Below are 13,405 nucleotides of genomic sequence, written 5' to 3' on the forward strand. Positions count from 1 at the left end.
TATGATTCTCATATTCTTGCAATATTTTACTAATGTTGTACAGTATGAGGGCAGTTGTAATGAATAATGCATTCAGAGATTAATAAAACTAAAAAAAAAAAGCAGCAAGAATAATTTTAGATGCCCTTTTATTTACACCTTCGAGAGAATTTTTTGACAGATTAAAATTGGTTAAGTTTCGGAGACAGAATTTCATTTGACCATGGAAATATAATATTGACCTTGTCAATATCATACTTCCATGATATGACAAACAAATTCTAGAATATATAGAATTTTACACAATAAATTTATGAAGGAATATTTTGTCTACTGAAAAATAAGTTGGTTAATTGTACGACCAGACATGAACACCGGAATGGAAAATAGTTCTGTAATTTTACGGAACCGCTTAACAAAGAAGATACTTAACAGTTACACATCATAAACGATCTCCGTCAAGACACATGGACACTAGTTACTACACACAATGCCTGATAATCTTCTGTATATTTGTCCTTTGATGAACTCAGGGCCATTTAGACCTTGGGCATGACATCTACCTATTTGTAGTAAACAACCTGAACATTGATACTAAGACTTAATATCAGTATATATGTTTAATACGTGTGAGTATATGAAGCCCAAGTTAGATATATACATGTAGACCGTTGGTTTTCCCGTTTGTATGGTTTTACATTAGTAACTTTTGGGCCCTTTATGGCTTGTTGTCAGTCGGTCTGAGCTAAGACTCCGTGTTGAAGGCCGTACATTGACCTATAATGGTTTACTTTAATAAATTGTTATTTGGATTTACTAGGAACATTCGTCCGAAGTAAAGCGCTCATAACTTTAGCTAACTTGATAGTTAATATCAGAGCCTAGATTTATCGATGTTTACCGTCATTTATTTTAACAGTCACGTGGTCTTCCTGTTCAACAAAACACATCGTTTTACCAAAATCTACAAAATCCCCTTAAGTGCCTAGTTTTATTACTTCGATTACTCCCTATACAATTATTTCAAATCTAGCCGCAAAAGTATTGTAAATATGTCTGGGATGATAATTGTAAAATTTTCTATTTTGTAACGTTTCGGTTCTCATATTGTACAAAAATAAGAATCTGACTTCATGGTTTTAATATGGCTCGCATAAATACGATGTGCGAACGTTAAAAAGTGAAGATAGTGAAATGAGAAACACAAAGGATAGGCCTAAGGGAAATATTTTTGTGTTACATTGGACTTTTTCTAGATATATCCATTCATATCATCTTTAATTGAGGCGGGTCAACGACATACAAATGAAAATAGGTGAACTTAATGTTAATTTCAACCTTAAAGAATATGAAGTACACAAAAGATTTACTGTACACAGTGTGGTGTCTGAGCAATACACAAATCAATACTAAGGTTGTTTGTTGATGGATTTATAAGTAAGATGTAAGTATATTTAATACCATGTTTATTACGTATAACTGTAAACAGAAATTTATATATCAACTGTGTTTTAGATTTTTCTTAAAATATCTATGTGGACAGATTGACAAATGGACAGAGTCAATGAAACCGTGGGTGACCATATTTGTCAACGACCCGTGAGGGGTGGGGGTGGGTGTATGGTTGTGGTGTATTTCAAACAAACAAAAGAAAATATAGAATGAGAATAGAATACACAGCAGAATTTAAGGTTGATTATTATCTATAATCTATAAAAGTTGGATGTCAGCATAGTGTTCATTGTTTTAACCTCATCTCTTTTTTTGTATTAAAACTTTTCATCAGCAATTTTTCGAAAGCACCACAAGTCAAGAGTTGGTAATTAAACTATATGCCACTTAAATGCCAGCCTACAAGTAAGCAGAATGCCACTTTTTTTTTCTAGATTCCAGAAATGTGTGACAGAGGAAGTTAGTTGTGCAGACTATTCTACAAAACTATATATATACAAACTGGTTCACGTCTTATTCAGTTCTTGATAAAAAAAAAATATTTACTACAATTTGTCGTTCATCAGTTTCAAATACCTAATTGAATTCTGAGAATATGGCAACGTTAACACCTAGTTCAAATATGCTGCTTATCATGAAACCTCAACAAATGCGACATCCGAGGAATGTTGACAGAATACGGCTTTTTAAAAGTCCCTTTAATGTCAGTTCAATTATATTGATATCGTTCGCTAATGTAAGACATACATTCTATGGTCTAACTGACACTGTGAAGGGTCTGCGATCATTTGTACAGATCTTATTTTATGTTAAGTATTAATAAAATCATTACATGTATGTCAATCTATTCAATAAGATATTATTTAGATTCTTTATTACGATATTCAAAATGACGAAATTTAAATCTTGATAAATTATATACAGATATACGTGTGTCTCAACGTGTGTATTATCACTTAATATTCGAATTTTATTAAATAGATTCACCTGGTTGATGAAACCTTAGGCATTGCAGTTCAGACTTATATAAATCTATTTAAAGTTACATGATTACATAACAAACTGTAATTAATGAAAGATATAAACTTATGTTCGCGGTTCATATCATGATCTGCCCCTCTAACAAATGTCTAAGTTTGTGCCAAAGGACATGACGTCTGAGACTTGATTAATGCGGGTAGTGCAGTTGTTTATTTATAAAATCAATTGACATTCGAACAGTCTACGTTTATGGTTCCCGTATAATAATACTCCCTTTTAAATTCCGTTTGTTTGTTTCCGTTTGTATCTATTACTGCTTCTGAACCGCTAGGCAGAATTTTATAAAACTAAACACAGAACCTTAATCACATGGTACCTGTCAAGGACTTTATATATGCTGGTCTTAAACCCCTCATAAGGATTTACCGGAACTTTCTAATAACCTTTATCAAATAATTTCGTTAAACACCTATCTTGTTTCTTAATCCGATTTAAAAAAAAATCATAGCTAATCATAAAGTTGCATCTATAAGCTAATCATAGAGTTGCATCTATACGTTAGCTTTCCAATACTTCTACAATTTTAGGCTAAATTCCAATTTATGCTTTATATTGTACTAGATATCAATAAAATGTGCTACATATTTTAACAATAAATATGACACGTTGACTGCTTATAGTGCAAACAAATCGGGAAAACTATTGTCATGATTATATTATAAAATAGAACAATAAAAAAAGTACGCAAATACATAAAAAAATCAAATCATAATTGAACTTATAAGTGTTCCTCTCATAGCTACAAAATGTATCCCAAATCAAAGATGTGGAACATATTCTATCATAATCATGATAATAATTTGGTAGGCAATACAGTAACATGACCATGATGACAGTCCTGAACACAACAAACAAAATGTTAAATAAAAATACTGCTTATGTTCAGGTTGGCTGTCATTGTGCAACACAGTTAACAATATGGAACCCTATGGGAAAACCCAAAGAACTCCTTTTTGTCAGAAAACACGTCAAACATCCAAACAAACTATCCACACTGATATGTGTCCACACTTATATTATATTTCGAGATTTCTATATAAATATCATAAACGACTCATGTATTTTTCAGAAACGAAAATGATGGAAGAAGATAAGATAGAGCGACTGAGAGAAAGAATTCTCCAGTGTCCAATTTGTATGGACGAATACAACGACCCAAGGATCCTACCATGCCATCATTCTGTTTGTTTTCAGTGCCTACAAGATTTCGTTCGGCACTCTTCATCTTCTGGTCGGCTATTTAGGTGTCCACAATGCCGGTCAGATATATGTGTTCCGAGGGGAGGAATCAAAGATTTCCCGCCAAACTTTTATGTCAACTGTATACAGGATGAACTTGGTTCTAAACCTTACTTTAGTACGTGTAACGTGTGTGAACGTGATTGGTTGGTTTCTCAGTACAGATGTGTGGATTGTGATATCGATATATGTAAATTCTGTATCCACGAACACAAACTGTTCAAACATGATCCCTCCAAAACTCTCAATATCATGCGTATTGAAACTGGAAACATGGGCACGGGCATGTCTTCTCAAAAACAGTGCACTGAACATTCGGAACATATTCTGAGTATGTTTTGCTCCAGTTGTAACATTGCTGTCTGTATAGATTGTATCCTTCAGTCACACAAATCACATGATACATGTACACTGGGTAAAAAACTAGAACATGCAAGAGAGTTCCTACAAAAAGAAATGGACTCTCTGAACACGTCTGTTCGATCAGTGAAGAATACAGTCGAGGAGTTGGACAAGTTGTCGACAGACATTAAAGATAACACCACACACTGCATTAAGGATGTTCGGAAACAAGCACGGGACTTAACAAACACAATAGACCAAATCGCTGAACAACAAGTGAAAGTTATGACAACGATCGAACTTGAAAATTTAATGCCCATTAATAACTATAAGAAATCTTTGAATGACTTTACGGACAAGGCTCATTCTGTTTGTCGGTTTTTAGAGGATCTACAGGAGGACGATATGAGTTTGGAACTTCTCGAGTGTTACGCTCAGTACAAAAAAAATGTAGATGCAATACGAGAATCAATTCATAATAAGAATATCTCTGTTAAAAAGTTCACGTTCAATCCTGGTAAATTATATTCCTGGAAGGATATTAATGTTTTCAGATTCGGAAGAACAAAAACAGAACCAAACGAAAAAATGTTCTTGCATGTGCCTTCGGAACCGAGAAGAACAATTCGTGGCACATTAAAGTCCATATTTTCTATACAAAACATTATTCTAGTCTTAGTGCCAACATTTATGCTGATAACAATAAGTAGAATATGTGCCTTAATGTCCGACGAAACAGACAACTTTCCAGACGCAATCTGTGGCTTATTTTTATTTCTATATATATCACTTTCTGCTGCTGTCTCTTATGTTAAAGGATAATTAAGACCATCAAACTGGTGCAAGAAATCTATTGTCTTTGAGGTTCTCTAATGAGGTTTTAAACAAATTTAATTTAATGTGTTCCATTTATAAGAGCTAACTCTACATTACATATATTTGTTTACATGTCAAATGCATTTATATTTAAACTTATATGCCTTGATGAAAGGACATATGCAATTACCTGTTGATAATATACATGTACAGTAATGCATAATTTGTCTTACCACCAAGAGTTTCCCCCATGTATAATAATTGATATGTGTTTTTGCTTATGCCAGTTTGGGATTGACACATCTTTGAGTTATATAAAAACTTTCGTTCCCGAGCTGGTTAATAACACACAATGTTCACTGGTATAGCTATATTACCCATTGTTGTCTCTGAATTGATAGAAGCAGTTATATATTTCTTCAAAGCTTTAGGGTCCAATAGGGCTTGGTGAATATCGTTTTTTCACTAAACAAGTTTGTGTTAAGAAAAACTATTCAATTTTACAATACCTTATATAGACTACGCAGATTGTTATTTATATTTGTGGGCATTTATCGTATGTTGGGCTTTCATGCTAAATTCTATTTAAAATATATTTACATACACATGACATATGTGACTCTGGTGTTTTATTAATCTTTTGTGCTTCCGAGGGTGCTGTCAAATACCCAAACATTTTTCTGCGAAAGAGTCCAGGGTCATATTAATTAAGAAGACACATGTTTCAAATATATGCCCTTTTGAAGAGCAAACCTAAACGAAAGGTAAAACTTAAAGAGAGCCTCACATTTCGTCCAATATTCTCAGTAGATGCTGATAATTTTCGTTTTATACATACATTTGCAACTGCGTTTGCTATTTATTTCTTTGCAAGAATAAAATGACTGAATGAATATATTAAATGGCTTTACTTTACCATATTTACGTACATCATCTGTGAGAATCGAAAGTCGATTGAGATGAAAAGTATACCTCGACGATAGTGTAGGACATGGCTTCGATTATCATTCCTTGTATACTATATGCACACATCCCCAAGCTAGCAGTGTTAGAGATTACACAAACATTTTTGTTTTTGATGACAAAATTTCTCTGGAATTTGTACCTTTAGAAAATCTCACCGATCGTCGACCATTTTTAGTCCAAAGCAGGGTTCAGGCTCTTTTCTAATCAAAACGTTAAACAGAAGGCTATATTTATAAGCATGGTTTTAACATTGCTTATTGTTGAAGGCCGTACGGTGACCTATAATTGTTAATGTTTGTGTCATTTTGGTCTTTTGTGGATAGTTGTCTCATTGGCAATCATACCACATCTTCTTTTTATATTAATATGAATTTAATTTAAAAATTGTGGTATTTATTGTTCTTCAATGACATTAAGAACAGTGAATTTTCTGCTTATTTTGAAAAAAAAGCGGTTAGTTGTTGGCATTTGAAGCAGAGATTATTTTGGATACACACAGCTGATAAGGGGTCAAATGGTAAAACAGCTGTAAGCTCTGAAACACCGTGAGCTCATTTGAAAACACAACGAGTGACCATCTTACCATTAACAAAAGTACGGTAGCATTGTGTCGTGTTATTCTTTTTATCAAACCTTTTAATTAAAATAACTACAAGTAAAACTAATAAAGACGGATCAAATAGTGGTTGTGTTTAATTCAGATTCACAGTACCAGGCAAATATAACATGTCATTTACAATAACCGTCTGGGCATGGGAATCGTTCGATTACCGACCAGGTCAAACTAGACTCGGAAAATAGCTTTTTCTTCACTAAGCGCGCCCATTCGCTCATTGGGCATGTTGAGGAATAATATCCAAGACTGGTCAGCTAGGATAATATCGGTTTTGGGTGACATGTCTTCCTTATTATTGTGAACGTTGCCGTTTGTTTACGTTTACCACATTTGTTTTCCAAATTTGTGTTGGTCATTTGTCAGGCAAACGGTTTTCTCTTCTGAATTATTTAACATGTCATTTTGCGGCCTGTTATAACTTATAATATGTTTTTTGGCTAATTGCTGAAGGCTGTACGGTGACCTTTAGTGGTTAATTTCTACGTCATTTGTTCTCTTGTCGAGAGTTGTCTCATTGGCAATCATACAACATATTCGTATTTTTTATAGCACGTTTAAATCGTATTTAGTACAAAGCAAATTTAATGATATTTATTTCACATCAAGTGTTACCGTCCGTTCCAATATGCAACTTACAGAGGTGTAGGAGAGTTTATGAGGGTCGATGGACACATAACAATTTTACCATATGTATCGATATTTATGATACAGAATCATTGGTGTGTGTGTGTGTAGGGGAGCGGTTTACTTCCTAAGTTAAAGAAAGCTTTTATAGTAAATGTGACGTAATAGACTGGAATTCTGGAAGTTAGTATTTTACCTTTTTCATTTTAACTTATATTTGCCACTGGACATAACATACATCTATATTTTTATCTGCGACACTAACAGCCCATGTCAAGTAGGAAACTTAGATGATTAGACTGTGATGCAATATTTCTGACCCTTGTCTACGAGACGTGAGAACTATACCAGATGTCTTTAACTTTCTTATATTGTTGAGTTCCTGTCTGATTGAGGCATATGCCACATGACCATTTATCATACTATGAAAGAAAAGCATATTTTCAACATTCTCAGTATTAAATCTGAAGTCCTATGCTTAATCGTTGACGAGCAACAGTGCAAGGTACTATATACTTGCAAACTGTATCATTTTGTTAATCGTTGACGAGCAACAGTGCAAGGTACTATATACTTGCAAACTGTATCATTTTGTAATACACTTCTGGATTGTCGTTACAAATCCGGCACTTACCCTTATTTTTTTCAAAGAAACAAATAGTTTTTATTTCACAGCTTAAAAAAAAACTAGGCCTTTGGCAAATCTGATATGCAAATTATACTTACTGTGAATTACTGTTTTATGGTTCAGTACTGTCATATACACAAGAGGCTATTTTATAGGTGACTGCCACCGATTTATATAAGTCCAGCGATCATAGAATGTCATATGCCAGTGTCATAAAAACTACAGCTTATATGACTGGTGCACGTGAGATAGATTTATAATATTTTTTTAGAGACCTGTTTTAGTTCTTTAAAAAGTTTAAATGGAGTTGTTCCCAACGATACAAAGCCAGTGACATGGTTACACTGCCATCATACGCTAAAGTAGCTTTATTGGTTGGTGGTGTAAGGTGTACTTCTAAACAGGAATGGCATATCTTTATTGGTTGGTGGTGTATAAAGTACTTCTGTACAGGAATGATAGCTTTATTGGTTGGTGGTGTAAGGTGTACTTCAATACAGGAATGGTAGCTTTATTGGTTGGTGGAGTAAGGCGTACTTCCAAACAGGAATGGTAGCTCTAGATCTGTTGGTTGGTGGTGTAAGGTGTACTTCTAAACAGGAATAGAAGCTTTATTGAATTGGTTGGTGGTGTATGATGTACTTCTAAACAGGATTGGTAGCTTTATTGGTTGGTGAAGTAAGGTGTACGTCCAAACAGGAATGGTAGATTTATTGATTTGTGCTGTATGATGTACTTCAGTACAGGAATGGTAGCTTTATTGGTTGTTGGTCTATGATGTACTTCTGTACAGGATTGGTAGCTTTATTGGTTGTTGGTCTATGATGTACTTCTGTACAGGATTGGTAGCTTTATTGGTTGTTGGTCTATGATGTACTTCTGTACAGGATTGGTAGCTTTATTGGTTGTTGGTCTATGATGTACTTCTGTACAGGATTGGTAGCTTTATTGGTTGTTGGTCTATGATGTACTTCTGTACAGGATTTGTAGCTTTATTGGTTGGTGCTGTATGATGTACTTCTGTACAGGAATGGTAGCTTTATTGGTTGTTGGTCTATGATGTACTTCTGTACAGGATTGGTAGCTTTATTGGTTGTTGGTCTATGATGTACTTCTGTACAGGATTGGTAGCTTTATTGGTTGTTGGTCTATGATGTACTTCTGTACAGGATTGGTAGCTTTATTGGTTGGTGGTGTATGATGTTCTTCTGTACAGGATTGGTAGCTTTGTTGGTCTATGATGTACTTCTGTACAGGATTGGTAGCTTTATTGGTTGTTGGTCTATGATGTACTTCTGTACCGGATTGGTAGCTTTATTGGTTGTTGTCTATGATGTACTTCTGTACAGGATTGGTAGCTTTATTGGTTGTTGGTCTATGATGTACTTCTGTACAGGATTGGTAGCTTTATTGGTTGTTGGTCTATGATGTACTTCTGTACAGGATTTGTAGCTTTATTGCTTGGTGCTGTATGATGTACTTCTGTACAGGAATGGTAGCTTTATTGGTTGTTGGTCTATGATGTACTTCTATACAGGATTGGTTGCTTTATTTGTTGTTGGTCTATGATGTACTTCTGTACAGGATTTGTAGCTTTATTGGTTGGTGCTGTATGATGTACTTCTGTACAGGAATGGTAGCTTTATTGGTTGTTGGTCTATGATGTACTTCTGTACAGGATTGGTAGCTTTATTGGTTGTTGTCTATGATGTACTTCTGTACAGGATTGGTAGCTTTATTGGTTGTTGTCTATGATGTACTTCTGTACAGGAATGGTAGCTTTATTGGTTGGTGCTGTATGATGTACTTCTGTACAGGATTTGTAGCTTTATTGGTTGGTAGTGTATGATGTACTTCTAAACAGGATTGGTAGCTTTATTGGTTGGTGAAGTAAGGTGTACGTCCAAACAGGAATGGTAGCTTTATTGATTTGTGCTGTATGATGTACTTCAGTACAGGAATGGTAGCTTTATTGGTTGTTGGTCTATGATGTACTTCTGTACAGGATTGGTAGCTTTATTGGTTGTTGGTCTATGATGTACTTCTGTACAGGATTGGTAGCTTTATTGGTTGTTGGTCTATGATGTACTTCTGTACAGGATTGGTAGCTTTATTGGTTGGTGGTGTATGATGTTCTTCTGTACAGGATTGGTAGCTTTGTTGGTCTATGATGTACTTCTGTACAGGATTGGTAGCTTTATTGGTTGTTGGTCTATGATGTACTTCTGTACCGGATTGGTAGCTTTATTGGTTGTTGGTTTATTTTGTACTTCTGTACAGGATTGGTAGCTTTATTGGTTGTTGGTCTATGATGTACTTCTGTACAGGATTGGTAGCTTTATTGGTTGGTGCTGTATGATGTACTTCTGTACAGAAATGGTAGCTTTATTGGTTGTTGGTCTATGATGTACTTCTGTACAGGATTGGTAGCTTTATTGGTTGTTGGTCTATGATGTACTTCTGTACAGGATTTGTAGCTTTATTTGTTTGTGCTGTATGATGTACTTCTGTACAGGATTGGTAGCTTTATTGGTTGTTGGTCTATGATGTACTTCTGTACAGGAATGGTAGCTTTATTGATTGGTGCTGTATGAGGTACATCTGTACAGGATTGGTAGCTTTATTGGTTGTTGGTGTATGATGTACTTCTGTACAGGATTATTAGCTTTATTGGTTGGTGGTGTATGCTGTACTTCTGTTCAGGATTGGTAGCTTTATTTGTTGGTGGTGTATGCTGTACTTCTGAACAGGAATGGTAGCTTTTTTGGTGGGTGGTGTATGCTGTACTTCTTAACAGGAATGGTAGCTTTGATTGGTATGGGGTGTATGGTGTATTTCTGTACAAGAATGGTAGCTTTATTGGTTGGTGGTGTATGCTGTACTTCTAAACACGAATGATAGCTTTATTGATTGGTGCTGTATTATGTACTTCTGTACAGGATTGGTAGCTTTATTGGTTGGTGGTGTATGATATACTTCTGTACAGGAATGGAAGCTTTATTAGTTGGTGGTGTAAGGTCTACTTCTTAACAGGAATGGTTACTTTATTGGTTGGTGGAGTAGGGTGTATTTCTAAACAGGAATGGTAACTTTATTGGTTGGTGGTGTATTAGGTACTTCTGTACAGGATTGGTAGTTTTTTTGGTTGGTGGTGTATGCTGTACTTCTGTACAGGATTGGTAGCTTTATTGGTTGGTGGTGTATGATGTACTTCTAAACAGGAATGGTAGCTCAATTAATTGGTGTTGTTGGGTGTATTTCTGTACAGGATTGGTAGCTTTATTAATTGGTGCTGTATGATGTACTTCTGTACATGAATGGTAGCTTGATTGGTTGGTGGTGTATGATGTACTTCTGTACAGGAATGGAAGCTTTATTGATTGGTGCTGTATGATGTACTTCTGTACATGAATGGTAGCTAGATTGGTTGGTGGTGTATGATGTACTTCTGTACATGAATGGAAGCTTTATTGATTGGTGCTGTATGATGTACTTCTGTACATGAATGGTAGCTTGATTGGTTGGTGGTGTTTAATGTACTTCTGTATAGTATTGGTCGCTAAATAGTAGCTTTATTGATGGGTGGTGTTTGATGTACTTCTGTACAGGATTGGTAGCTTTATTGGTTGGTGGTGAATGCTGTACTTCTGCACAGGAATGGTAGCTTTATTGATTGGTGTTGTATGATGTACTGCTGTGCAGGAATGGTAGCTTTATTGGTTGGTGGTGTTTAATGTACTTCTGTACAGGATTGGTAGCTTAATAGTAGCTTTATTGGTTGGTGGTGAATGCTGTACTTCTAAACAGGAATGGTAGCTTTATTAGTTGTTGGTCTATGATGTACTTCTGCACAGGAATGGTAGCTTTATTGGTTGGTGGTGTATGATATACTTCTGTACAGGAATGGTAGCTTTATTGGTTGGTGTTGTATGATGTACTTCTGTACAGTAATGATAGCTTTATTGGTTGGTGCTGTAAGGTGTACTTCTGTACAGGAATGGTAGCTTTATTGGTTGATGGTGTATGATGTACTTCTGTACAGGATTGGTAGCTTTATTGGTTGGTGGTGAATGCTGTACTTCTGCACAGGAATGGTAGCTTTATTGATTGGTGTTGTATGATGTACTGCTGTGCAGGAATGGTAGCTTTATTGATTGGTGCTGTATGATGTACTTTTGTACAGGAATGGAAGCTTTATTGATTGGTGCTGTATGATGTACTTCTGTACATGAATGGTAGCTTGATTGGTTGGTGGTGTATGATGTACTTCTGTACAGGAATGGAAGCTTTATTGATTGGTGGTGTATGATGTACTTCTGTACATGAATGGTAGCTAGATTGGTTGGTGGTGTATGATGTACTTCTGTACAGGAATGGAAGCTTTATTGATTGGTGCTGTATGATGTACTTCTGTACATGAATGGTAGCTTGATTGGTTGGTGGTGTTTAATGTACTTCTGTATAGTATTGGTAGCTAAATAGTAGCTTTATTGATGGGTAGTGTTTGATGTACTTCTGTACAGGATTGGTAGCTTTATTGGTTGGTGGTGAATGCTGTACTTCTGCACAGGAATGGTAGCTTTATTGATTGGTGTTGTATGATGTACTACTGTGCAGGAATGGTAGCTTTATTGGTTGGTGGTGTTTAATGTACTTCTGTACAGGATTGGTAGCTTAATAGTAGCTTTATTCGTTGGTGGTGAATGCTGTACTTCTAAACAGGAATGGAAGCTTTATTGGTTGTTGGTCTATGATGTACTTCTGCACAGAAATGGTAGCTTTATTGGTTGGTGGTGTATGATATACTTCTGTACAGGATTGGTAGCTTTATTGGTTGGTGTTGTATGATGTACTGTGTACATGAATTGTAGCTTTATTGGTTGTTGGTCTATGATGTACTTCTGTACAGGATTGGTAGCTTTATTGATTGGTGGTGTATGATGTACTTCTGCACAGGAATGGTAGCTTTATTGGTTGGTGGTGTATGATATACTTCTGTACAGGAATGGTAGCTTTATTGGTTGGTGTTGTATGATGTACTTCTGTACAGTAATGGTAGTTTAATTGGTTGGTGCTGTAAGGTGTACTTCTGTACAGGAATGGTAGCTTTATTGGTTGGTGGTGTATGATGTACTTCTGTACAGGAATGGTAGCTTTATTGGTTGGTGGTGTATGATGTACTTTTATACAGGAATGGTAGCTTTATTGGTTGGTGGTGTAAGGTGTACTTCTGTACAGGAATGGTAGCTTTATTGGTTGGTGGTGTATGACATTCTTCTGTACAGGAATGGTAGCTTTATTGATTGGTGGTCTATGATGTACTTCTGTACAGGATTGGTAGCTTTATTGATTGGTGCTGTATGATGTACTTCTGTACAGGATTGGTAGCTTTATTGATTGGTGGTCCATGATGTACTTCTGTACAGGATTGGTAGCTTTATTGATTGGTGGTGTATGATGTACTTCTGTACAGGATTGGTAGCTTTATTGATTGGTGCTGTATGATGTACTTCTGCACAGGAATGGTAGCTTTATTGGTTGGTGGTGTATGATGTACTTCTGTACAGGATTGGTAGCTTTATTGGTTGGTGGTGTATGATGTACTTCTGTACAGGAGTGGTAGCTTTATTGATTGGTGGTGTATGATGTACTTCTGTACAGGATTGGTAGCTTTATTGGTTGGTGGTGTATGATGTACTTCT

General features: G+C 35.6%; 1 protein-coding gene across 1 annotated transcript; it reads left to right on the forward strand.

The window, feature by feature from the left end:
• Positions 1–975: 975 nt before the first annotated feature.
• Positions 976–5,797, forward strand: LOC134706221 (E3 ubiquitin-protein ligase TRIM45-like). Its single transcript, XM_063564962.1, has 2 exons — positions 976–1,423; positions 3,542–5,797. The coding sequence occupies exon 2, from the start codon at positions 3,550–3,552 to the stop codon at positions 4,873–4,875; it is 1,326 nt and encodes a 441-aa protein (XP_063421032.1). The 5' UTR covers positions 976–1,423; positions 3,542–3,549; the 3' UTR covers positions 4,876–5,797.
• Positions 5,798–13,405: the final 7,608 nt, after the last annotated feature.

This window comes from Mytilus trossulus, chromosome 2 (genome assembly GCF_036588685.1).
Source record: "Mytilus trossulus isolate FHL-02 chromosome 2, PNRI_Mtr1.1.1.hap1, whole genome shotgun sequence".
Classification (NCBI taxonomy): domain Eukaryota; kingdom Metazoa; phylum Mollusca; class Bivalvia; order Mytilida; family Mytilidae; genus Mytilus; species Mytilus trossulus.

Excerpts from the sequence above, each read along its gene's own strand:
- LOC134706221 (XM_063564962.1), top strand. The coding sequence starts at position 3,550 with ATGATGGAAGAAGATAAGATAGAGCGACTGAGAGAAAGAATTCTCCAG.